Source organism: Canis lupus, chromosome 26 (assembly GCF_048164855.1).
Source record: "Canis lupus baileyi chromosome 26, mCanLup2.hap1, whole genome shotgun sequence".
Taxonomy (NCBI): domain Eukaryota; kingdom Metazoa; phylum Chordata; class Mammalia; order Carnivora; family Canidae; genus Canis; species Canis lupus.
In genome coordinates, this window is record NC_132863.1 from 4,212,358 (window position 1) to 4,238,458 (window position 26,101).

The window sequence follows — 26,101 nt, forward strand, 5'->3', positions numbered from 1 at the left end:
TTTGTGATGTACTTCAAACTCATTTTTTTCTCAGCCCCAAATTCCCCTCTGTAGGCTCAATTTAAACAGCACACTTTTGCTGATTTTTTTCCCCATTTTTTCATTTCTACCATCCCCATCCCCTTTGAAAAGATGTTAAATATAGTGTCCTAGCAAGAGTCCTCAGGTGGCTCAATGTTTTTACCCATCACCATGCAGAGGGCCATTTATTTCTTGCTCTACGTCAATCCCTACTTTACAAAACATATTTCCTATTATTTTTTTTAATTTCATTTATTTACTTGAGAGAGAGAGAAAGAGAGAGAGAGCACATGCACATACACACACCAGGAGGTACAGTAGGCAGAGGGAGAAGCAGGCTCCCTGCCAAGCAAGGAGCCTGATATGGGGATCCATCCCAGGACCCCAGGATCACGACCTGAGCCCAAGGTAGACGCTCAACAACTGAGCCACCTAGGTGCCCCAATTTCCTGTTTTTTAATGACATAATTAAAACAGAGACTCTACCTGGAAAAGATTCTAATTAAAGTTCCTCGTAAGAGTTGTAACAATGGCAAATGAGTAGTTATTCAAGATTTAATAAAAAGGAGAGGTGACACCACAATTTGAAATAAAATGCACAGATGCTGATAAGAGTTGACTATTATAATGAAGACAAACTAAGAACTATAAAATTGCAGGCCTGGAAAGAGGAAATTTTTTTACCACTGGCATGACCTTGATAAATAAAAGAACTTCCTGACTTCCTTCTTACTTAGTGCTGGAAATGGATCCTGCAGGATGGAAAGGGCCTGAGAATGAAGCACTCAGATTTATATGAATGCCACACCGAGTGATTTTCTGTGAAGGCAGTCCATGGTTTTTACAGATCGTCACATGGGTCTATGATTTCACACAAGATCTAAGCAACATTTCCCAAAGTGTGGTATGCATACCATGGGTAATACATAAGATCGGTTTCTGGGGACTGTGACCAAGCCTTTTATCTTCAGTTATGTATTTACGTATATTTGAAAAAAATACAATAAGCACATCAAACTCATGTCATATATTTTTGATATAATTTTATATTTAAAATAAATCAATTTAAGTGGGGGAAAAGAAGATGATTTGTTTTTTTAAGATTTTACTTATTTATTCATGAGAGACACACAGAGAGAAAGAGGCAGAGACATAGGCAGAGGGAGAAGCAGGCTCCATGCAGGGTGCCCGTTATGGGACTCCACCGCAGGTCTCCAGGATCACTCCCTGGGCTGAAGGCAGCGCTAAACTGCTGAGCCACCCGGGCTGTCCCGGAGGGGGCGGGGTAAAATGTTTTAAGTAAAGTAGCTATCTGGGGTGATAAATCCAGTGATTGGACCTTAACAAACATGAAATGGAAGGAAACTACATAATGGAGAACACATGTTTTCACCCTTACTACTCAAACCTCTTTCCAAATTTCTCAAACTTTAGGCAATCCGACAATCTCTTAAATGCCTCATAACCATCATCTTGAGAAATACTAGCTAAGGGACGCCTGGGTGGCTCAGTGGTTGAATGTCTGCCCAGGGTGTGATTCCAGGTCTGGGGATGAGTCCCACATAGGGCTCCCTGTAGGGAGCCTGCTTCTCCCTCTGCCTGTCTCTGCCTCTCACTGTGCCTACCGTGAATAAATAAATAAAATCTTAAAAAAAAAAAAAAGAAAGAAATACTAGCTAAGCTAACCCACAGGGATTAAACGTGGCTCTAGCATTCTGCATCTCATTTTTTTTTTCCTATTTGGAAGCTGTGATACCATTATGGATAGAACTACATGGTAAAGAGCCCATAAAAAAGGAACTGCTAAGGAATGTACCAATAAACAGACGGCTTTATAAATAAGCTATGGATATGCTTTTACATATACTAGTAAAATGTTAGGGCACAGAGAGTGCTTTCAAAGTGATTAGACTCTTCTGTTGCATGTGGCATGGATTGATATGAAATATATTATGATACATATGGAAATACTCAGAAATGTTATTTTCTAAATCTTGGGGGCAGGGGAAGAGCAGTTAAGTAAACTACTGTACCAAGCAGATCCTCATAAGGTCCATTCTGTACCCCTTCTGTGTTTCACTAAACAAGATAAAATAGCTGAACTCCATAGTTTTCATGGAGTCTTAACAATGTTCCACTCAATGTCATTAAGCCACACAGCAAAGCCACAGAGAGAGACAGAGACAGAGACATGGAGAGAGTACACTGAAAACAGAGGGCTCTGAGAGAGAACGAGACCTTCAGAACCCATTTCTTCCTGGGTATTTTTTTTTTTTTTAAAGATTTTTTTTATTTATTCATGAGAAACACAGAAAGAGAGAGAGAGGCAGAGACACAGGCAGAGGGAGAAGCAGGCTCCTTGCAGGGAGCCCAATGTGGGACTCAATCCTGGGTCTCCAGGATCACGCCCTGGCCCAAGGCGGCACTAAACCGCTGAGCCACCCAGGCTGCCCTCTTCCTGGGTATTATACCAGGAAAATCTGGGTGGGCTTCAGGTTAAAAAATGGGTTTGTCCCCTTTTATGAAGATAGTGCCGAAGGTGAAGAAAGAAGCCCCTGCCCCTCCCAAAGCCGAAGCCAAAGCAGGCTTTGAAAGCTAAGAAAGCAGTGCTGAAAGGCGTGCAGTCCCCCCAAAAAAGAAGATCCCTACATCACCTACATTCCGACAACCTAACATGCCGCGTCTCCAAAGGCAGCCCAAATATCCTCGAAAGAGTGCCCCAGGAGAAACAAGCTTGATCACTTGATGATCACATCATCAAGTTCCCCCTGACTACTGAGTCAGCCATGAAGAAAATAGAAGACAACACACTTGTGTTCATCGTGGATGTCAAGGCCAATAAGCACCAGATCAAACAGGCTGTGAAGCAGCTCTATGACACTGATGTGGTCAAGGTCAACATCTTGATCAGATTAGATCATCTAAACTGAGTCCAGCTGGCTATAAATCTAATATAAATTTTTTTACCATAAAAGAAAAATGGGTTTGTAACTTAATTAGTATGAATACAGTAGTAGGTGCATAGCATAAATACCTCCCAACAATCTTCACATTAATCTGGTATTTCTCTGACAACTTCAACCTTGGTTTAAAAAGATTTCTCAGAGTGGCCTCTTCTGTTTTGTTAATTTAATTTACATGAAATATTTCAAACAATTAGAAAGAAACTTAGTAAAATAACCCTTAGATTTAACAAATGTTTAGCATCTTGCCATAGTCGCATCTCCTCTGCCATGCTGTCATGGTTTGGTGGGGTAGTAATAGACAACCAGGAATGGAGAAGTAAAGGCTTATAGTATTTCTAAATTATTATGTTTTTAAGTCCATTTAATATTTAATATTTAATTCAGCATGTTAAATAATCAACTTGTGATAACTTACTTGACATAAGTTTTGGAATCTGGGCTTGTCCTCTCAACAGCGGCCTGTATAAGTTTCCTTGATAAGTTGCAGGTGGTGGTGCAGCATTGCCATAAACGCCAGCCCCTGTGCCTCTTGGCATAACATGGCTGTAAAAGGACCCCACCAACCAGAAAAAAATTTATAGATAAATCCATCACATCCAAACTGATATAAATTAATGCTAGTTGTCTCTTTACTAGTAAATATGATTAAGATAATAACTTACAAGATTTATAATTAACAAAGTTCAAAACAGTACCAATGGTAATGGTGATAGCATGTTAGTTTGTCATACCAAAATTCTTAACTGATAATTATTTAAGTATTAATTACTTCATATAAAGAGTGAACCTACCTTTTTTTTTTGGATATTTCAAGTTTTGCCCTCAAGGACCCATGCTGTGGCTACCACTATACATACTGCTCTATATCTTGCATTACTCTATATTTTTCATAGTCTTCATAATTATAGTATGTATCCCTATAGAGTACTTTACCATGGTGACATCTCATATTTCACTAAACCATTCTTCTCATTTAATTTGACTATTACTAATGTAATGCACTCTAGATTTGGGCATGTAACTTTATGCTTCTCTAAAATTATTTTTTCAAGATAAATTCCAAGAAGTAGGAATTTGGATCAGAGTTATCTGCATGTACTGATCATATATTGTATATATGTTTTATTCCTTTGAAATATCTGTCAGTAAGATAGGAAAACCTTTTAGGAGAAAATAACAGAATTCTTAAGCAACACACAAACCAAAGAAACAGAAGTGAATTTTTAAAATGAAGAGCGTAAGAGTATCAAAGTCATTAAAATATTTGCCAAAGAATTGCATTTAGTGGTCTCTTAAGTATTTGTAGCATAAATACTGACAATGCTGATGAATGATTCAGAAAAAGCATAATATACAAAAGATAGCAACCTACCACTCACCCTAAAGTCCTGAATGCAGCCTGATCCAAGTGGACAGGCCGCCGATCCCGATTAAAGCCAAGTTGGGGCTTCCACTGCCGTCCATTGCTGGACTTTTCCCAGTCACTAGGTTTCAGTACTGGTGTTGGTTTTCTGACCATTTGAAAATACAATTAGTGTATTGGGATATGCATTGTTCATACAAAATAAAACTAGATAGTTCATATATTATAGCTGTATTGTTACCTTGCTCCTGGAAGCATTACAGCTTTAAAAATGTAGTCTTCAGCAAACTGTGGGTCCTTAAAATTAATACTAGAAGAGAGCAACATATAATTTTATGACTTTATTATATGACCATGGCTTAACTATTATGTAAACTGAGGTACTTTTCATGTTTAAAAAGAATAACCAAAATTCAGAAGTCTTCTCCAGAAATTATTTTAATCAATAGTTTTGCCAAATGACAAATCTTTTTTGTCAAACAGCTGCTAATCCGTAGTACACAGCCTTCATGTAACTTTCTCTGTGGGAAAAGTCATGCTCTAGCTAACTGTGGGTGATTAGAGAGAAGGAACAGACACTGCCTCAAATCTTGAGAAATTACAACAGAATACTGGTGACAGGTGGAAGGGGTTTATAATAACAAAAAGAAGAAAAAAAACACCTTTCATTTTATTTAGTGCAGGGCAAAGACTTACCCTAAGCATCTTAGGAAAAATTAGTTCTTGTTTCAAGAAAGAAAAGATGAAAACACCACTAGAAACAAAATCATAAAGTATACACAAATAATACGGAGAAAAAACATTAAATTTCCCAATTGGAACCCTGTACTATACTCTCTTAATGTTTCTCTTTTTCAGGAACAGTCACAATTTGAAAACTACACAAAGGCTTATTTTATAAGTCTTTACACTTAGACTATATTAGCTGGGTCAAGCTTCCTTTCTGGTGGGATTTGTGTGTCCCGAAGGCTGGTAAGTATGTAAGTTTTCCTTTCAACCTAGCAATGTCTCTTCTAGAACTTCACATCTATACTAGGTTATACCTAAGGATGCTCACAACAGTTGTTATTTTTGCTGAAAAAAACTTAAGTGTATGAATAATAGTAGACTGGTTAAAGAAACTATGGTTTCCCTAAAAATGGAATCCTCAAGTGACATTTCAAAAAAATTTAGTAACTGAATACCTACTGACATGGGGAAAATACATATATACAACAGACTAGACATATATTCATCAAAAAGTTATCAGTGATACTGTTTCACTTCCTTTCCTTCTTTGTGTTTTTTAAATATTTTCTAAAATTCCTCCATGATTACAGTTGAAAACGGTTTCATATAAAATATATTTGACATTTTAGATAGCTTTTTTCCCTTCAAAAACTGCCACTTTAAATTATTAGGGCTTATTTTCATTGTGCTGGGATTTAACTGTATATTTTAAGTACATAAAAATAACTTCATTTATAATAAAAATGCTGAGCTCAAGAGCAGCTGAACAATACTTCATTTACTGAATTTATTCCTCTTACAACTCACTCTTCACTGGCAACCATCTTTATCTCAAATGTTCTCTGCTGGGCAAAGTGGCTAGGGCAGTCTTACAGGTTTAAGAGGGTGACAGAGAAAATGGTATTTAAGTATAGGGGATTGTTTGGGCCTTCCAGATACATAGTAAAGAGAAAAATCAGTAATAAAGCAAGACTTGCAACTTAGAACCTCTCAAAGCAGTTATTTTTTTGTCAGCAGGGCTTTTCAGCAGTTTATCAAACTTTAAGAGTTCTCACAGCATACATGGTCTCAGGGTGGGCAATGGGGTACAAATGCTGGCCAGGCATCAAGCCTGCCTCCCCTTCTGATAAAGGAAATAGGAAATACTTAATAACATTTTCATAAGTAGAAGAGGCAACAACAGACGCAGAAAGATGCTGAGTAAGTATGTGTGTGCACGTGCCTTCCACACAAGTCTTTGTGAATGTAGGATAAAAGCATGTGTGTATGGGGGAGAGGGAAGAGGATTCTCTCACTGGGACCAAGGAAAACATCATTCCAAGAGGCCATGATATGAAGTGGGACAGGAATGGTTACAGAATGGGAGAGGAAATAAATGTAACCAAGTCAGAGAAAGGGGTTCCAGGACCAAGAAATAGCTCAGTTTAATTGGAGCAGCCTTCTCGATGGGGATGTGGGGGAGAGAAGTAAGCCATATACAAATGATCTGAGTGATTGCATCCTCAAATTCTCCCAAGAAGATCTATAATTAGTTCCATTCTTAAGGACACAGGAGCCAAACTCATGACCCTCAGGATCAAGATCTGAGCTGAGATCAAGAGTTCGTTGCTCAATCAAGTCACCCAGGTACCTCAAGTTCTCAAGCCTTAACTCCCAAGTGGGACCTTAGTTGAGAAGAGCTAGACTGGAGTGAGCAAGTCCGTGAACAGAAGCAGGCAGTAAGACAGGCTGGTTGCACTAGGTTAATGTTGTAGAGGTCCTGTTCTGACCACAACGTGAAGTTGCTTCAGGTAGTCAGTCAGTGAGGGAGTAAACTCGATCAAGGAAGCAATTCAAAAAGAACCTTCTGGCAGCAGTGTGTAAGAGAGCAGAGGGAGAGAACCAAAAAAAGATGATCAACACAGTCTAGGCAAGAGCCTTATTTTTTTTTTTTTTAAAGATTTTATTTATTTATTCATGAGAGACGCAGAGATAGAGGCAGAGACATAGGCAATGGATGGAGAAGCAAGCTCCATGCAGGGTGCCCAATGTGGGACTCAATCCTGGGACTCTGGGACCATGCCCTGAGCCGAAGGCAGACGCTCAACCACTGAGCCACCCAGGTATTCCAAGAGCCTTCAATACATGCTGGAGGTGGGAATGCTGGACAGGCAAAAGAAATGGCAGGGCTAGAACTGGAATGAAGATCATATTCAGGTGAGGGCTTGGGATGAAGAAGTCATGTACAGAAAGACTGAAACTAAATGAAGGAAGTGGCCAAGCTAACAACTTCCCAGGCAAAAGAGCTTCACAGGGATAATCTCTCCTGAAGGACAATGGTTATAGTAAGAGATTTAATAAGACAGCTGAACCAATGTTTGAGAAAACAAACCCATGTATTTATGAAATATGTGCAGTTTACTGTATGTCAATTGTTCCTCTATAATACCACTCTAAAAATTCCATCATTCAAGGCACCTGGGTGGTTTAGTGGTTGAGCATCTGCCTTTGGCTCAGGTAGTTATCCCGGAGTCGTGGGACTGAGTCCTACATCGGGCTCCCCATAGGGAGCCTGCTTCTCCCTCTGCCTGCGTTCTCTGCCTCTGTGTGCCTGTCATGAATAAATAAATAAAATCTTAAAAAAAAATTCCATCATCCATGCTCATATTCTAAAAGGAAAAAATTTCCAAGATAATAGGAAAAAAAATCTTCAAAATCTTCCCTATTTACCCTCCAAACCAAACTTAACAGAATGATCTATATACTTCATTCACTAGGAGATGGAAAAAAGAGCATCTAAAAATAAGTTTGGAGATCACTACTGAAGGGATAAACAATACTATTTTTGATCTCAAAGATTAAAGCATTCTTTTCCCTTGGATCTTTAAGAACAATTTGAAGACTTATTCTCTTCTAAAATGAGTTAAGCTTTCATTGATTTTTTTTTAAAGTAATTTGTTCCCACAAATATATAAGAACTCTTTTATTTTTAGAAATTAAAGAACAAGGGACACCTAGGTGGCTCAGTGGTTGAGTGTCTGCCTTCAGCTCAGGGAGTGATCCCAGAGTCCGGGACTGAGTCCCTCATCGGGCTCCTTGCGGGGAGCCTGCTTCTCCCTCTGCCTGTGTCTCTGCGTCTCTCATGAATAAACAAATAAAATCTTAAAAAAAAAAAAAAAAGAAATTAAAGAACAAAAGAAGCTAAAGCACAACTCAACTGTACTTTTCCATTGTGAAACACCAGCCACAACCTAAACAAACTTCTCCAAAAACTGAAACACATAAACCAGAGGGGAACCTATTAGTCAAAGTACCAAAGTAAAACTTTACTGAGATCCAAGCTTTTAAAGTTCCCTCATTTTTTCGTTTATGTAAGTAATTAAAATTCTTATAGACAGAGGAACTAAAATAACAGAAATGATGTTATTATAATAAAATACATAAATAAAAATAATAGAAATAGTAAAGGAGAAAAATGGATTTCTCTTTGACAAATTTCCATCAAAAGTGTTTAACTGTAGAGAGTGGCAGGGGGAGGGGAAAGTGGTACCATGAAGACAGAAGCACCTTCAAGGAGGAAATGAGCTAAAGAACAGCTTATACATCCAACTGGTGGCCCCATGGGGTGGGGTGGGGTGTGTGTGTGTGTGTGTGTGTGTGTGTGTGTGAGAGAGAGAGAACTGTGTTTAGATGTATACTGCTTTACCTAGCTTCACCGAACTCTATAAACACAAGTATTTTTCACCACTTCTTCTAGGTGGCACAGGGCTGACTCACCCAGCACAAGCTTCTATCCACCACACCAGCCCGCCCAGGAGTGGCATAATATGATCCTTCCCTTGGTAGGGAACCTCTCCATGATTTTAATCACCTAATTGTCATCACAAACACATCAAGGACAAAATATAAAAATTGTAAACCTAAGCATGGTTGAAAATATAACAAAACTGAGCAGTGCTTTTATCTGTAACACAAGTAGCACTTTAGACACCAATAGTAAGAAGAAAATACTACAGCAAAGTCTCAACTGAAAAGGAATGGAATGTACAACACCCCTTTCCAACTCAATTCACTTTAAGAATTATCCTTAGAAACACTATTTTAAGTACTAATACTATTTAAGAGTGTTAGTACACTTCACAAAGACAGCAGAAAACTCCAAATATCAAGTTACATATTTTTACCCTACCTTTTCCTGATATATTCCATAATTAATGCTAAATCAGCATACCAATGCAAACTGTCCTTGTAGGAAAAACTTCATGATTCATATACCTGACATTTTAAAGCACTTAAAGAGTTTATAGGACTTAAGATGTCTTTGCTGACATTCTATCAGAAGAGGTTAACCAGACAGTGGATATTAAGCCCTCCCAAGAGCTTTCACCATCAAGTCTGTGACTGTTCATATTACACTTCCTCTAGGCTTCTGATTTCAGGTTATCTGCTTGGCAACCAAAAGTCTTACAAACACTGCAATAATGGTTACATTAAAAATTCACATTAAAAAAAAAAAAAACCCTCCTTACAGGGATAAAACATTCTACCCCTTGCCTGATTCATCCAAAGGTGAATATAAATAGAAAGTCTGACAAACACTTCTCTGAAGGAGTAAGGTCTCCTGGAAGACTTTGGCAAACACTGGGCTTAGACACTATGAACACCTGGGCTTTTACACAGGTTTAGAACTGTGCCAGGTGCTATGAGGGGGGAAAAAAACTTAACAATGCTACTAATGAAAATAACATATAAGAGTACATAAATTCTAGATTATCTTTCTAAAGAGAAGAAAAGCTATGAAAGATAGTCTACACAGGAAGGAGCATTTGAAACAATGGAAGGAAGGTAGAGAGGTCAATAGGATACTGATGAGAAAAGCTGGGTTGAATGAGGAGGTAGGTGTCCTTGAGGAACTGTGGGGATTTGGGCACAGAGCTATGGCTCTGTCAAACCATGGTAGGCCTTGAAAAAGCAAGGAAGTGTTATTATAATTCCACTGACACTCTAGAGCAAAAATTTCTGAGAAATGGTAGTTTAACAAAGATAAGCCCCATAGCATATGCCAGTAGACTGGTGGGAAGGTGAAATCAAATAAATTACCTGGGAGATCATTATAGTAATTCAGGAGAAGAAACTACAAAATGAAGAAAAAGAAAAAGAAACTACTAATAGGTACACTGGGAAGAGCCGGACACAAAAAACAATTGGGAAAAAGAAAATCCAGAAGAGTCGTGTAGATCTAGGGATTAATGCAGAATGAGAAGCCAAAGTATATAATATGAAAGCAGAACGTAAGTTTGAGCAACTGGGAAAACAGGAGGGTCAGAGACAGACAGGGGAGATGAACAAGAACTGGTAAGAGCCACTGGACAGAGAAGTCTGGAACACTGAGTCCAAGGTAAAACAAAGGGGTGTGGGGGTCTACTCCTCTAGATGAATAGAAAATTGTGCCACTGCAGTGGGAAGACAACATCTCTTTAATTTTAAAATCATATGGGGTTTTATATATTTAAAGCCTTAAAAAAATTATCTATCTATCTATCTATCTATCTATCTATCTATCTATCTATCTCACAAACAGGGGGAAGGGAAGAGGGGGAGAAAGCAGCAGACTCCCTGCTGAACAGGGAGCCTGACACAGGGCTTGATCCCAGGACCCTAAGATCATGACCTAAGCTGAAGGCAGACACTTAACCAACTGAGCCATCCAGGTGCTCCTATATTTAAAGTCAACAAAAAGTCAGTCTACTGATATTATATCTAAGCAAATTACAATAGTAAAGAGCAGGATGAGGAAAATTAAGGAAGATAGTTCTGTTCTATTCAAAATTAAGTTACTAATATGTTGACTTATGGAATCAGAATTAAAAAAAAAGATCTCCTGGGTCACAGCTGACCAAACTTCGCTAAGAGTCCTTCTAGGAACTTAAACACTTCAATAACCTCAATCATATGCTTTTTTTTAACACTACAGGTTAAAGATTTCTGTGATGGGAAAAACCCACCTAAACCCAAGCTGAAGAAACAACTTCTCAAATATGGGATGGAATACCAGATGCATCCAAACAGACAAGGGAAAAAATGCCAGTAGTCAAAATAGTAGTAACAAGCAATTGGCACCAGGGCCTGCATTCTCAAATTTTCATTTATAAAACAAACACAACACTGGGATGAACAATAGGCCCCCGAACAAACATAAACACACAAAAATTGCACTAAACTGGATCAACCTGATAAAGTTGATCCCTCAGAACAAAATTAGCTCATAAGGTAAAAGTTAAAATGGTCTTTCACAAATCTCTAAAGAATTAAGGCAAATCAATTTTATTGTGAGGTTATTTTCAACACATACTATGTACCTAGATCTGGGATTTGTCTTATAAACTTAATAATTTTATGAACACAGTGGATATCAAATCATACCAAAGGCCTCTTCAGGATCAGAAGCAGCCAACCAACAGTAACACCACCATACAAACAGAAAGAAGCTAGAGAATTTGTCAATTTTGTAATTCCTCCCTTGGATAAGTCTCTCTATCCTAATCAGGAAGTTAAGTAGAATTAACTACTTCTAGAGGGCTGGGCAGAAAGGCCTCTGAAAACATGCAGAAAAACTGCATGTGACAAGCACAACAAGCATATGACAATCCAAAGACAGAATCAGTGGGATTAACTAGCCTAAAGCACCACTGCAAGGCAGAGACCACAAGGGTCAATAGTGTCCCCATTAGATCTGCCCAAACCAGAATGTGATGAGCCCAAGAGCTTGGCTCACCATTCTTACCCACCCTTAACAGAAGAGCTCAAAGACAAAGAACCAGAACAAATTATGTGTAAAGATGATTTACGGGATGCCTGGGTGGCTCAGCAGTTGAGTGCCTGCCTTCAGCCCAGGGCGTGATCCCAGTTCCATGATCAAGTCCCATATCGGGCTCCCTGCAAGGAGCCTGCCTCTCCCTCTGCCCATGTCTATGCCTCTCTTTCTCTCTGTCTCTCATGAATAAATAAAAATAAAATCTTTTAAAAAAAAGATGATTTAAAAATGTGTGTTAAGATAAATAAAAGTAATCTAGAAAGATTCTTCCTAATTCACCACAGTTTTCTTTCAATAAAAGCCTTTCTAAAGTGGCAGCTGCTATCTGAATCTATTAAGGAGAAAACTAACATGCTTACACTTTACACAAAAGATCTAAATAAAATCTAAAACACTTCCCAAGAGAAGAGAAATAGTAAGTATGACTGGGAAAGGAAGATTTAGGAACAGTCTAAAAGGCAAGCAGGCTTTTACAAAATCCTTGAATTACTAGGATCTGTTGTCTTAGTCCTGCCTAAAACTTCGTCTTGTCTAAGAAAACGGTAACATAAACCTTGTCGTTGAGATTAGTGATTACATGCAAGAATTAGGCAAATGAGTACTGTGTTCTAAACAGTCAATTATATTTACATATAGAAAATGCTGTCAACAGGCAAGAAATGAAATATAAGTACATCGTCCAGGTAGCAGAAATTAGCCCTGTATATAGTTTATAATAATTGTTGGTAAACATTTCTACAAATTCCTTCTATCTCAACCAAAATTACAATATGTAACAGTTTTGTTTTTAAACTCTGCAGGGCCACACCTGTAAGTATAATTACAATAATCTGTTATAACACAGATTATTATAAGCTGTGTGGGCCTCTGGAGTAAAGAGGTCTGTTTGCTCCTACACAGTAAACTACTCCTAGGAACTCCTACTTTCTACCTCCCACTCTCCTAATCCGGGAAGAATCAGATGTTGTCAGGGGAAACCAGAAAGCAGAGAAGCAAGCTTGTTAAATCAGTAACCTTAACAATATACATAATTTAAAGTCAAGAGGCTCTGTTCTGAGGTCTGCAACACAGGGACTCTCCAATCTCAAAGCCCTGGTGGAATAATGGCTGCCATTTCCTTGTGATTCAGAGATCTTAAACTTATTTGCAAGTTCAGAGCTGTGTTTTGGTCCAACGGCATGAATTTTGAAAGATTTACCTGATTGCAGCGTTTTGTGTCAGATCTCGTAACATGGGGACAGGAGAACATACTATTCTAAAGAGAAAGAAGAGAGTAAGTTGTAACCTTTTGGATAAGTGGAATTAAAATGTTGCTTTAGGAAAGAGAAATCATTAAAATGTACCAACAAAAATGACATAACCAATTATATCTTTAAAAAAAGATCCTGTCTTAAAAAAAAAAAAATCCTGTTCCTTGTTAACAAGGAATAACAGAAAACTATTATTGGCAAATAGCTCATGTCAGAATTTGTAAAGGATACAAACAAACCAAAAAGGTGCCCAGGGGGAACAAATAACAGAAGAATAAAACAGGTACTTTTTATAAATGAGGAAAATCAAATGGTCAATAAATATACCATATGGCATTCAATTTCACTAGTAATCAGAGAAATGCAACTGAAAGCCACGAGGTGCCAATAAACACCCATAAAATTGACAAAAATTAAGGTCATGACAATTCCAAGGGGTTGCAAGAATGTAGAGCAACAAGATCTCTCACAAACTGCCAGAGAAATTACAAAATAGCGTCACTGCTTTGGAAAACCACCCAATATGATCTAGAAAAGAGAAGATACAATTGACTAGCAATTCCCAAACTCTGATCTCAGAACCCATTTAAAATAGTCCTAAAAAGCAAGGACCTCAAAGAGCTCCTGGTTACACCGGTTATGTCTATCAATATTTACTTACTAAAAATTAAAACTAAGAAATTTCTGAAATACTAATTTAAAGATAACAATAATAAACCTATGACATGTTAACATTAAATAACATTTTTAATGAAAAACTTTTACAAAGCAAAAAAAGAGAGAAGTGTCATTGTCTTACATTTTTGAAAATTTCTTTAATATCTGGCTTAATATCTATCTTAATAGCTGGATTCTCTTATCTGCTTCTGATTCAATCTCTTGAGATAGCTATCACACTACATTCAGCTTCTGGATAACTCCACTGTACACTCAAGAGAGAAAGAGAATGAGAAAAGCAAATAATATAATAGCATCTTAGTATTATTATGAAAATAGTTTTGACCTCATGGATCTCCTGTAAGGGCTTTAGGGACCCCCAGGGCCCCCTGTATATACAGGGGCTGAAGAGCTAGGCTCTGACCCCAAGTCTTTTTTATAGTCCAGCAGGTTGTTTTGTTTTCTCACTATTACCAGAAAATAAAACATTTAGGCAACCAGGAAAAAATGCTAGCTAAACTTCCTCCCAACCACCCCAATGTGCATAAATGAATGCTTACTGATCTGGAAGAACAGCTTCTTCATCCAACGAAAACTTCCCTTGAATCCCATGACATAGTTCAGGTGGTACATCCACTGGCTGCGGAAAAATGCATTCCTTATCGTATACCCAAAAGAATGGAAAGCAGGAACTCACATATATACCTATACACCAATGCTCAAAGTAGCATAATTCTTAAAAGCCAGGAGGAGGAAACAACCCAGGTTTCCATCAAGAGATGAATGGATAAAGAAAAGGCCATAAAAGGAATGACGTCCTGATGCATGCTAAAACATGGATAAACCTTGAAAACCTTATGCTAAGTAAAATACATCAGACGTAAGAGGACAAATACTATAGGATTTCACTTACAAAGAACAAGTAATTCATACAGACAGAAAGTGGAAGACAGATTACCAGAAGTAAGGGGAAAGAAGAATGGAGATGTGTTAAGGGATATCCAGTTTCTGTTTGAGAAGTAGTAAGTTCTGAAAGTGGATAGCAGTGATGGCTACACAACCCTGTACATAGACCTAATGACACAAAATTTTATACTTTTTAAATGATTTTTAAAGATTAAAACAGTGTATCTGTTTCTATTTTATCAAAACTTAACCAATGTATTTCTGATGAATTAACCAAGTAATCACACTAAAAGCACTTCATTATGGAAAAAGAGATCATACCTCTGTGGAACCTGTCTGGTAGAGTTCTAAAATGAAGTCGTGAAGTGGGTGATGTTTCCCCACAAATAAGACGTCACCTCCAAGACTGTTTCTTTTAGCTGGGGGGAAATAAGGAAAGAATAAAGATCAAACAATTATATCTCCAAGAGCAACTTTTATGAGAATAAAATAAGAAACATCTAAATTTTAAAAACTTAAATATAAGGTTTATAAAAATAATTTAAAAGTAACAGACCTAAATGTGAGGCCTCCATAGAAGAAAATCAAGTTTGACAATAAGGTCTCAAAGATCAATATCTATCAGAAAAAACTGTCACTAAAAAGATATCTGAATATATATAGTATTATAAGATAAGGGAAAAAGTAATTTATACAGAACTATATAACCATTTCCTGAGAAAACCCAAACTAATTATACGATCTGATAATAAAGACTATTCAAGGATGGCTGACAGAGAAATTACTTCTATACAGGCTTATTATACTGGTGTTTATATACATGTCCAATGTTTATAATATGAAGGATGGGCTTTCTCTCCAACTCAAGTTTATAAATTTTCAATTGGCTTGTGAGGCCAATAGGGATACTTCTTCTTGTCTAATTAGGTTTCTGGGAAGACTTCATTCAAGTCCTCAACAGTCATCTGATCAAATGGAATTATGTTCTTCATCTTCTCCAGCTGTTTTTCATATTCTTTAATCCTGGCCTTTGAGAGAGACAAAAACTCAGCACAGCTTTTCACATCTTCTTTTTCTTCAGCATCCACCTAGACAGTGTATTTATCCTCTGCCACAGGAACCTTCAGGGCATTAAACTTCTTCTCAAAGTCAAGCCAGCCTTGCCAGATTGGCTTACTGTAGTAAGCTCAGTCAATAGCAGGTGGTTTCTCAGGAAGAGTAGCCAACCTGGAAGTAAGCATCTCATTCCAGGATTTCAGGGAGTTGGCAATGGCCTTCTGGCTTCGGGGTATGATCTCCCCAAAAGCTACCCAGTCAATGGTTTTTAGAGCAAGTTTTCGTCCAGCCATCTTGAGATCCTTCACCAGCCCCGGTGGCCCACCTTAACTGTATTTTAAATGCCACTTTTTGTACAAAATAACATTCAGGTTAGCAATCTATGAGTGAATGCCTTTGTTTCAACATAACTTTTTTTTTTTTTTTTTTAATTTTTATTTATTTATGATAGTCACAGAGAGAGAGAGAGGCAGAGACACAGGCAGAGGGAGAAGCAGGCTCCATGCACCGGGAGCCCGACGTGGGATTCGATCCCGGGTCTCCAGGATCGCGCCCTGGGCCAAAGGCAGGCGCCAAACCGCTGCGCCACCCAGGGATCCCTCAACATAACTTTTTAAACAAAGTTACTGTTATTTAGAAGAGATGAAGGGAAGAAGGGAGATGAAGGAAAATAATACACTCCCAGCATGGAAAAATATTTCCGTGTGTGCAGGTCATATAAGAATCAAAAAGTTAAGGGGCACCTGAGTGGCTCAGTTAGTTAAATGGCTGACTCTAGATTTTGGCGCAGGTCTCAAGGGTTCTGGGACTGAGCCCCATGTCAGGCTCTGCGCTCAGGGTGGAGTCTGCTTGAGGATTCTCTTTCTCCCTCCTCCCCTTGCTCCCCTCATATATGCTTGCGCTTTCTCTCGAAAAGAAGTAAATCTTTAAAAAATAATAAAATAAAATAAAAAAGAATCAAAGTCAAAGGACATTCTTGAAGTCTTTTTTTTTTTTTTTAAAGTAGGCCCCATGCCCAACATGGAGCCCAATAAGGGACTTGAACTCATGATGATGAGACCAAGAGTCAGATACTTAACAGACTGAGCCATCCAGGCACCCCTTGAAGTGTTTTTTTGTTTGTTTGTTTGTTTTTTATGATTTTATGTATATATTTGAGAAAGAGAAAGACTGAGAGAGGGAGAAGCAGGCTGTCTTCTCAGCAAGGAGCCCGGTGCAGGACTCGATCCCAGGACACCAGGATCATGCCCCAAGCCAAAGGCAGACGCTCAACCACTGAGCCACCCAGGTGTTCCTTATGGATAATACATTTTAGATGCAAATTTGACTTGGTTTTTAAAGAAGTAATAACCTATGGTTTATGCCCCTTGTGTGAAATTTAACAAACGGAAAGTGTCTAATTCCATAGGGAAGTGTAAAGTCGTATAATACAGACTCAACGTTGAGACCAAGTGGTAGTTCTTACTCTCTTCTGGAGTGAGGTCTGGGTACACCTCTTCTAGAGCAGCTCGCAGCCTTCGCTCATCCACAAAAGGCAACAGAGCAACACCTGGGAAAGAAATGCACACCAACACTCAACTATTAGGATAACCCAAATTCCACTTATTATTGGTCCAAATAAACATTTCCAGTAGAATATCCCTGTTGATGTAAAAACACTTTGGAATTGAACCTATTTATTCAAATCTCAGATGCAAATACTTTCTGTATGGTCAGAAAAAAGTTTTATATATCTTCCATCCTTAAAATGGCACATATGAAAAAAACTATGTTTTGCATGATGATAAAATTTTTAAATTAAATGAACAAGTGGCCCCCTGGACACCAGTCTATGTTCTCATGCCTTACTTAAGAGGATACCCTTAGGCAAGCCAGTTAATGTGGCAAGAGCTTCAGTTTGTCCTTTCATCTTTCTAGGACTTCAACTAAAATATTCAGAAAGTCCTTTCATTGTGAATAAACACATGAAATGTCTTCCAACTCTAAAACCGCATAGTATTGTTAACATTTTAAAACCTAATAACTGATTTAGATACAAAACGTTTTTTATAGACTGACTTATAAAACTTTGGGGCAGTGGGCAGAATTGCAGTTGTTCGTATTCAGGCTGAAAACCGTCCTGTAGAATGTGCTGGAATTAATAAGGTAATTGTTTTATTTCAACCTCCATCCATAATTTTCAAAGCAGCACACCAGTAATATAGTATCTATTATCAGAAAAATATACAAAGTTATTGAACCATATGTATATGTTATGCCACATATAGTCTTTAAAACAAAATAAAAAATGTAAAATAGCAAAGAGAAATGCTAAATAGAGCTAAATAATTTTGAAACTATTGTCAGTCAAAACTGCCATACTTGTGAGTGTTCTCTTTAAAATCCTGAGAAATTAAAGGTTCCCAAAGTTGTCATTAATTATTTAGCTACCATATTTTCAAAGTTTAGCAATACAATTTCATTACCTAGAAGGCAAGTATGTACTTTTTAAAGTTAAAAAGAAACTAAGTTCTAGTGTGAATTTTGAAGGGCCTGAAAAGTGATTTCAGGAATATTAACATCTATAACCTGAGCTGATAGGTGAAATAGCTATTTCATCTACTGGTAAACATTTACATGGGAAAAATGTAGGGAGTTGTTCAAGTTTTGTTTAGTCACACACTTAAGAGCTACACAAATTATCAGAAAAACTCTTCTACAATATCAACTCCAAAAGCCAGCTCCAACTGGTAAGCAATTTGCAGTGCTAATGACAGCAATAAGGTTACTAAACAACAAATCAGCCCTACCGGCCAGGAAAGAAATGCCTTATACTCATATGTGATACAGTTAGCGCATGAGTGAGCTGATAGTAAAGACATTAGCAGCCAATTTCTCCTGAGTACTTATTTATTATGTTACATTCATTCACTCATTTAATCCTGTGTCATTTGCAACACAAGTAACCCAAGTAGTGGTAACACTTAGGTAAACATAGTGGTCACACTCTCTGGGTTCAGATCTTAGTTCTGCCACCGTGTCAAATGACTTAAAATTCTCTGTTCATATATAAAATACATACCATTTGAAATGAGTATGCTATATTCCTCTTATGCATGTTATATAAATATTATAAAAACACAACAATGCAAGTGTTCAATAAATATTGAAAAAATACCCAGATATATTTTATCTTCTATCATTTTAAGATACATTCAACTTAGGTAAGAACTTAAGCATTACATTACTTTCAATAAGTTTAAAAAAAAAAACATATAGAGGAGTAACTCTAACCCCTCAGACTACTAAATTTTACCTCAAAAAAGTTGTGTTCTTGCTACAGTCTAATAAATAAAAATACTTACATAAAATATAAAAACATTAAAGGTCTGAGCTTCAATTCATCCTAAACTTCATTTGGAATCTCAAGGGACCCCAACTAGCCAAAACAACCCTCAAGAAAAAAAATAAATTTGGAGGACTCTTATCACTTGACTGTAAAACTTACTAAAGCTACAGTTAAAACAGTTTGGTACTGACATAAAGACAGGCATATTGGGCAATGGAATATAGAGTCCATAAATAAGCCCTCAGATACACAGTCAAATGACTCTTAATAAGGGTGCCAAGAACAATTCAATGGGGAAAGAACAGTCTTTTCAATAAATGGTGCTGGGAAAATGGATATTCATACCAAAAGAATGAAGCTGGAACCTAACCTCATATGCCCTATACAAAAATTTAATTAAATTAAAATGGACCAAAGACCTAAATGTTAAGAGCTAAAACTATAAAACTCTTAAAAGAAAACAGAGAGGAAGCTTCATAACACTGGATTTGGCAATGACTTCCTGCATATGACACCAAAAACACATGCAATGACAGAATAGTCCAACAAAAATTGAACTTCCATCATAATTAAAAATTTATGTGCATCAAAGGACACTATCATACAAAATAGAAAGACAATCACAAAATGGAAGAAAATAAACCCAACTCAAAAATAGGCAAAAAATTTGAATAGACATTTCGCCAAAATTAGAAATAGCCAATAAGCACATGAAAAAATGCTTAACATCACCAATCATTGAGGAAATACAAATCAAAAGCACAGTGAGATATTGCTTCATACCCATTAGGATGGCTACTATCAAAAAGCAGGAAATAGGCACATATAAATGGAAAAAATATTACACGCTTATGAATTGGAAGACTACTGTTAAAATGTCCATACTATCCTAAGCAATCTATAGATAGATTCAATGCAATCCCTATCAAAATACCTTACTGGCATTTTCCACACAACTAGAACAAGGAATTCTAAAATTGGAATTTTTGTGGTATGGAACCACAAAAGACACCAAATACCCACGGCAATCTTGAGAAAGAACAAAGTGGAAGGTATCCCACTCCCTGATTTCAAACCATACTATAAATAACTATGGTACAAACAAAACAGTATGGTACTGACATGAAAACAGACATATAGATCAATGAATAAAACAACCCAGAAAAAACTCACATAGGGTCAGTTAATCTATGACAAAGGAGGAAAGAAAATGCAAAGGGAAAAGACAGTCTTTTCAATAAATGGTGTGGAGAAAACCAGAAAGCTACATTTAGGAGAGTAAAACCAGACCCTAGACCATCTTCTTGCACCATATAAACAAACTCAAAATGAATTAAAGACTTGAATGTAAGACCTGAAACTATAAAACTACTAGAAGAAGCTACAGGCAGTAAGCTCTTTGACATCAGCCTCAGCAGTATCTTTTTGGATTAGTCTCTTCAGGCAAGGGCAACAAAAGCTAAAATAAACAAAAGGGACTATATCAGACTAAAAAACTTTTGTTTAGCAAAAGAAACATCAACAAAATGAAAAGGCAACCTACTGAGTGGGAGATATTAGCATATCATACATTCAATAAGGGGTTGATATTCCAAATACGTAAAGAATTTACATAACTTAATATAAAAAAATCCAATTAAAAAACAGGCAGAGGATTTGTACAAACATTTTTCAAAAGAAGACATATATATAGCCAAGAGACACATGAAAAGGTGCTCAACATCAATAATTATCAGGGAAATGCAAATCAAAATCACAATGAGTTATCACCTCACATCTTTAAGATTGGCTATTATCAAAAAGACAAAAACAAACAAGTGTTTGTGAGGATGTGGTGCAAGGGGAACCTTCATACCCAATGGTGCAGCCACGATGGGATACAGTATGGAGGTTCTCAAAATGTTAAAAATAGCAATACCATACAATACAGCAATTCCACTTCTGGGTATTTATCCAAAGAAACAGAAACACCAATCTGAAGAGATAAATAAATACACCCTTATGTTCCCTGCAGCATTACTTACAATAGCCAAGATACAGAACCAATCCAAGTGTCCATCGACAGACAAATGGATAAAGATATGGTGTACATCTACAATGAAATACTATTCAGCCATAATAAAAGAACAAAGCTTACCATTTCCAATATGAATGAATTTACAGGGTATTATACTAAGCAAAACAAGTCCTGACAGACAAAGACAAATACCATGATTTCACTTATATCTGGAATCTAAAAAAACAAATGAACAAACAAAATAAAACAGGAACAGATTCACAGATTCAGGAAACAAACTGTTGGTTACCAGATGGGGGGAAGAGGTTGAGGAGACAGGTAAACTAGGTGAAGGAGATTGAGAGATACAAACTTCTAGTTATATAATAAGTCCATCAGGAGGATGTAATATACAGTGTAGGCAATATAGCCAAAAATATTATATAGTAACTTTGTATGGTAATAGATGGTAATTAAGACTTATCACAGGGATCATTTCATAACCTATAAAAATATCAAATCACCATGATGTACACCTGAAATAGGATATTATGTCAATTATACTTCAACTAAAAATACATAAAAGCCATTTACTGAATAAAAAAAGAAAATAACATGTTGGCAAGGATGTGAAGAAACTAATGAATGTGCATTGATTGCCTCACTTTTCCTCTGGATGATTTATACTACAATGATATTTACAGAAAGCAAGACATCTGCATGTTTATATATTTACTCATTTATTTAACACTTACAAAAATATACTTGATTATGTACTTCTATTTTTACTTTACTGCTTCTTAGCCTCCTCTCCCTCTAATCAAAATATCCTCCACAAAGCACCTTAAAAACAATCTAAGACTTTAATCCATTCACATATAACAAACTATGACCACAGAGCACAACACCTGCTAACCTCAATCGGGACTGCATTTCCCATTATTATTCCATTAAGTAATATGAAATTTCTTTTACTACATAAACCAAAAGTCAACCCTAAATTTCATAAAGTGATTTTCAATTTGCAGATTATTATTTATCCCTCCCTGCCTCACAATTCTCTGAGTCATGTTACTGGTCATTTGCACCACAAGAACTAACCAAGGAAAAGGTAAAAACATGGTTTTATCAAATGTGATTATCTTAGAAAAATATACAGTGGAAGAAAAGGTTAAAGTGATTTGCTGAAAGGAGCTTTAGCATGAAACAACAGTTGACATACTGTGTGCGAGATTTCTTTATTGTGTTTTATATTCAGTCATCATCACACATTTGCTGAGTGGTAAACAGCACATTAAAATTAGTACTGATTTAAAATTGACATTCTTACAAAAGCGGTAAACAGAAGGAATGAGAAAATAACAGCTGAATAAATAAATAAGAAATAAGCTTTAATGATTCCTGTCAAGTATTTAAAACTAAATTTCTAATACATTTTTCATTTTCAAATTCCCATGGAGTATAAGTGAACCTCCACATTATGCAATCATGTTTCTGTATTTCTCAGCAACCATACAAGGTGTCAATGAGTTACTAACTGGAAGGAGCAAGCCCAAGACTCATTAATTAATCACAAAAGAGACAAAAGACAGAATAATCAATCTATTTCAACCCAATTTACTATTCATCAGAATGTTACTATAAAATTATTAATTAATGTCAGGATGGATAGAAAAAAAATCAAATTTTGACATGTAATTCCTAAAATATTTATCTTTTACAGAAATTCTTTCATTCCATAAATCATGTTTGCTTACAGTTTACCAAAAAGAGGAAATTATTTTATTTTATTTTATTTTATTTTATTTATTTATTTTTTTTTTTAGGAAATTATTTTAAACAAAAAGTAATAATGTCTAAATTTTACCTTGCCATGCATATTTCTTCCCATTCAAATCAATAGCAAAATCTTCAGGGTAGAAGTCAATTATACTAGAATCCTGTATCAGGGAGAAAAGTAAACATTCAAAACAAAAGTCACACATGTCTGAGTTTTAAAGAATTTGATGTATCTTTCATTCATGTCATCAGGCCTGATGAGAAAATAAGGTTTTATTCCTTTAAAAAAATGTTGTTATCAGGTCATTAATCCCAGTAGTAAAACAAAATTAATTTTATTTTTTAAAAAATGGGGGAGGGGAGGCATTATTAGAAGGAATTTTAGAACTGACAACTGTGTACCCTAGACAATCAATGCAGAATTTACAGATTCTAATAATTCTTACTTCCTGCCTGGATCTCCCCCCTTTCTTTGTGGCACACAAAACAACCAGAGAGATGATTTTAGGTAGGTCAGTCTGAACTCAGGTAGCCACCACACATGGCTAGAACAAATAAAAATAATGATTTACAGACAGGCTGAGAACAAAGTAACTGTTCTAAGAATTCTCCCAAACATAAATTAATTTTATTTACTGGATAGGATTCTGACAGCCAAGTGAAAGGTGGGGTGGGGGGAATATACAGAAGAATTCAATACTTTTACTCTGGTTTTGGACTTCACTAGTTTAACTATGAGATGCAAAAGCAACTGACTAATCTTAGTGAAATGTATGACCAAAACCCAGTTACCACTACACTCAAAATACTAAGACACTAACGGGATCACTCATGAGCTTCCGCCATGATGGAGGTAGAAAGTTACCACTCGCAGCTGGAAAAACTCCCATAAGTTGTTCCAATGGTTTAAACTGCAAGAAAGAAAAAAAAAAAGCTTAAGATGCAATTTTTATCTAAGTCAAAATTCTATGAATTTTATGACTACATAATTAAGCTTACTGGTTTGGTGCCCTTCTCAAAATCAGATGGCATATCTGCAATACCTTCAAAGTCTGAAGCAAATGGTGCATAATGGAATGGGTAATACCACTTCCAGGAAGCACAGCCCTACAATCATTAGAAACAAACAAACAACAAAAATAAAAATCTATGTTCAAGATGGACACTAAGGCAAACAAAAATTAGAATTTTAGTCTACAATATTCCACTTATAAAACACATGATTTTCAGTGTATATTCCAGATTATTTTTCCCATGAGTCTTAACAGTTGTTTTAACTGAACTTTTACTTTATATAAGATTTAAAGTATTTAAAAACTATTGCAAAGAGTCTTTAATAATCAGTAATTAATACCAAACTCTATTTACAAACACAATTTGGTGAAGTTTTTTACCCTTAAAATGTGCTTGGTTAACATTTCTTTCCTGCCATCATCAAAATAAGAGCAGTGGTAGCTGGTACTTAATTAGCATACAGATGGGTAAGGGACATCACTGAACAGTGACTAAATAAAACTGCCGAAGTTTCATTTTACAATTCCCTATTTTCACTGTGACAACTTTCTCTTTATAATAAAAATATTTAAGTAAACCCATAAAAAGAAAACAGTAAGTTTTACTGATAGGAAAGAGAAGTCCTCCTGATATGTGTTTTGATTCTATGCCTAGTGAATTAAAATCCTGACAAAAGTAAAACATGAATTTATAATTACATAGTTGATAATGATTAAATTACACTTTCCACTTAATGACAAACATCATCCTTCCCCAGATCACAACAGATTTAACTTGCCTTGTTATGAGAAGGAAACCAGATATTAATTACTAGTGTTACAATCCCCTATATGTCTACCTATCTCTCACAATCTTACATCTCGCTGATCAAAAGCTTTAAATCAGATATGGATTACACCAATTAGAATGCACTTCATGTAATATCACTACATTACATGGAGGAAATAGTATCATTTAAATGCTTTTCAAATTCTTACTAGTATTTTCTAGGCTTTGTCCTTTCTTTGTTCAGTCATTTAGTGATATTACTTATTTTTTACTTCCAATTCAAAAACCACTATACTTTTAATTATGTTAAAGACCAAGTATACTCAACTACACTACTTGATGCTGAATGCACAACAAAAATTATCTTTGTTTATCTATTAACACTTGAGAAGCTTCAAAGGCTTTACAAACAAATATTATTTAAGGTAATGAATTTCTACGCAGGAAGCTTTAAAAATATGAGTCTGGATTTAATTTCATAATATAATTCAATAATACACACAGAAATTATGATCTTCCTAGAATGATTAGCTTGGTTTAGAGGAAAATATTCTTTGTACCTGGTAATAGTATCGAAGGACCCAGCAGAGCCCCTCAACATAAGACTGTACAACCTTACGACGGAATTTCTCATCAGCTGCATCAACATCAAATTTGTTCTTGTAGTACCGCTGCTTCCAACCAGCTTCCCATAGCCTAAAACCCAGGCAAAGCCAGTTAACATTGAATTAATACTTTCCATAACTGTCTTATGTCTTACTCCTTGGCTTATCACCCAAATCATTTTATGTTTAATATCCAGGTGAAATGTGAATGAGTCAAACAGTAATGCTAACACAGCTTCATTTAATTATTTCTAAAAAGCCCACTTTCACAGGATTATCAACTTAAAAGACAGTTAAACATCAAAAACCTAAACACTGATTCTATTAAGACCACTAGAAAAGTACATTTCAGAAAAAGAGAAAATAACTGTTTATTAAAAAGTAGATACATTTGTGTGCTTTTTTTTTTTTTGGCTCATTATTTTAATACTGTTTTACACAGTTTTTGATTGTGGACCAATTCTGAAACTGTAAGATTCAAATACTGAAGATATTTTATATAAGTTCCCCTCAGTTTGTTAAAATACATTTAAGCTAAACAAAGGAGTCAATTACTTTTCAAAAAGATTTGCACGGGTAATTTTTTAAAAGGTAAAAAATGGTTTGTAAAAGAATAATCTAGGAACCAGGCAGAAAATTATGTTTATACCTACTCTCCCCATCCTTGGGCCTTATCGCTCTTTTAGCTAAGAGTTGCTGGCTGGTTTAAGGGAAGAAAATATACACACATGTGTGTTCTGGTAGAATTTAAAAATGGGTTGATTAATTCACTAAATTATCATTAATCATTGAAAATACATGTGAAGAACCACTTTCTTAAAAAAATTTTTTTAAGTACTCATTTTTCATTCTCCTAAGATTTAAACATTT

At 36.1% G+C, this 26,101-nt stretch overlaps 1 protein-coding gene across 1 annotated transcript in view; it reads right to left on the reverse strand.

Moving 5' to 3' along the window:
- The window catches only part of XRN2 (5'-3' exoribonuclease 2), an 86,394-nt gene that overhangs the window by 17,940 nt on the left and 42,353 nt on the right, over positions 1 to 26,101 (reverse strand). Inside the window, exons 17-27 of the mRNA XM_072799821.1 lie at positions 25,187 to 25,322; positions 23,844 to 23,951; positions 23,666 to 23,755; positions 22,933 to 23,005; positions 17,207 to 17,290; positions 15,007 to 15,104; positions 14,340 to 14,419; positions 13,071 to 13,127; positions 4,592 to 4,660; positions 4,367 to 4,498; positions 3,403 to 3,530 (exon numbers count right to left, since the gene is read on the reverse strand). Of these exons, the coding sequence (XP_072655922.1) occupies positions 3,403 to 3,530; positions 4,367 to 4,498; positions 4,592 to 4,660; positions 13,071 to 13,127; positions 14,340 to 14,419; positions 15,007 to 15,104; positions 17,207 to 17,290; positions 22,933 to 23,005; positions 23,666 to 23,755; positions 23,844 to 23,951; positions 25,187 to 25,322 (1,055 nt within the window). The remainder of the gene's footprint in view (positions 1 to 3,402; positions 3,531 to 4,366; positions 4,499 to 4,591; positions 4,661 to 13,070; positions 13,128 to 14,339; positions 14,420 to 15,006; positions 15,105 to 17,206; positions 17,291 to 22,932; positions 23,006 to 23,665; positions 23,756 to 23,843; positions 23,952 to 25,186; positions 25,323 to 26,101) is intronic.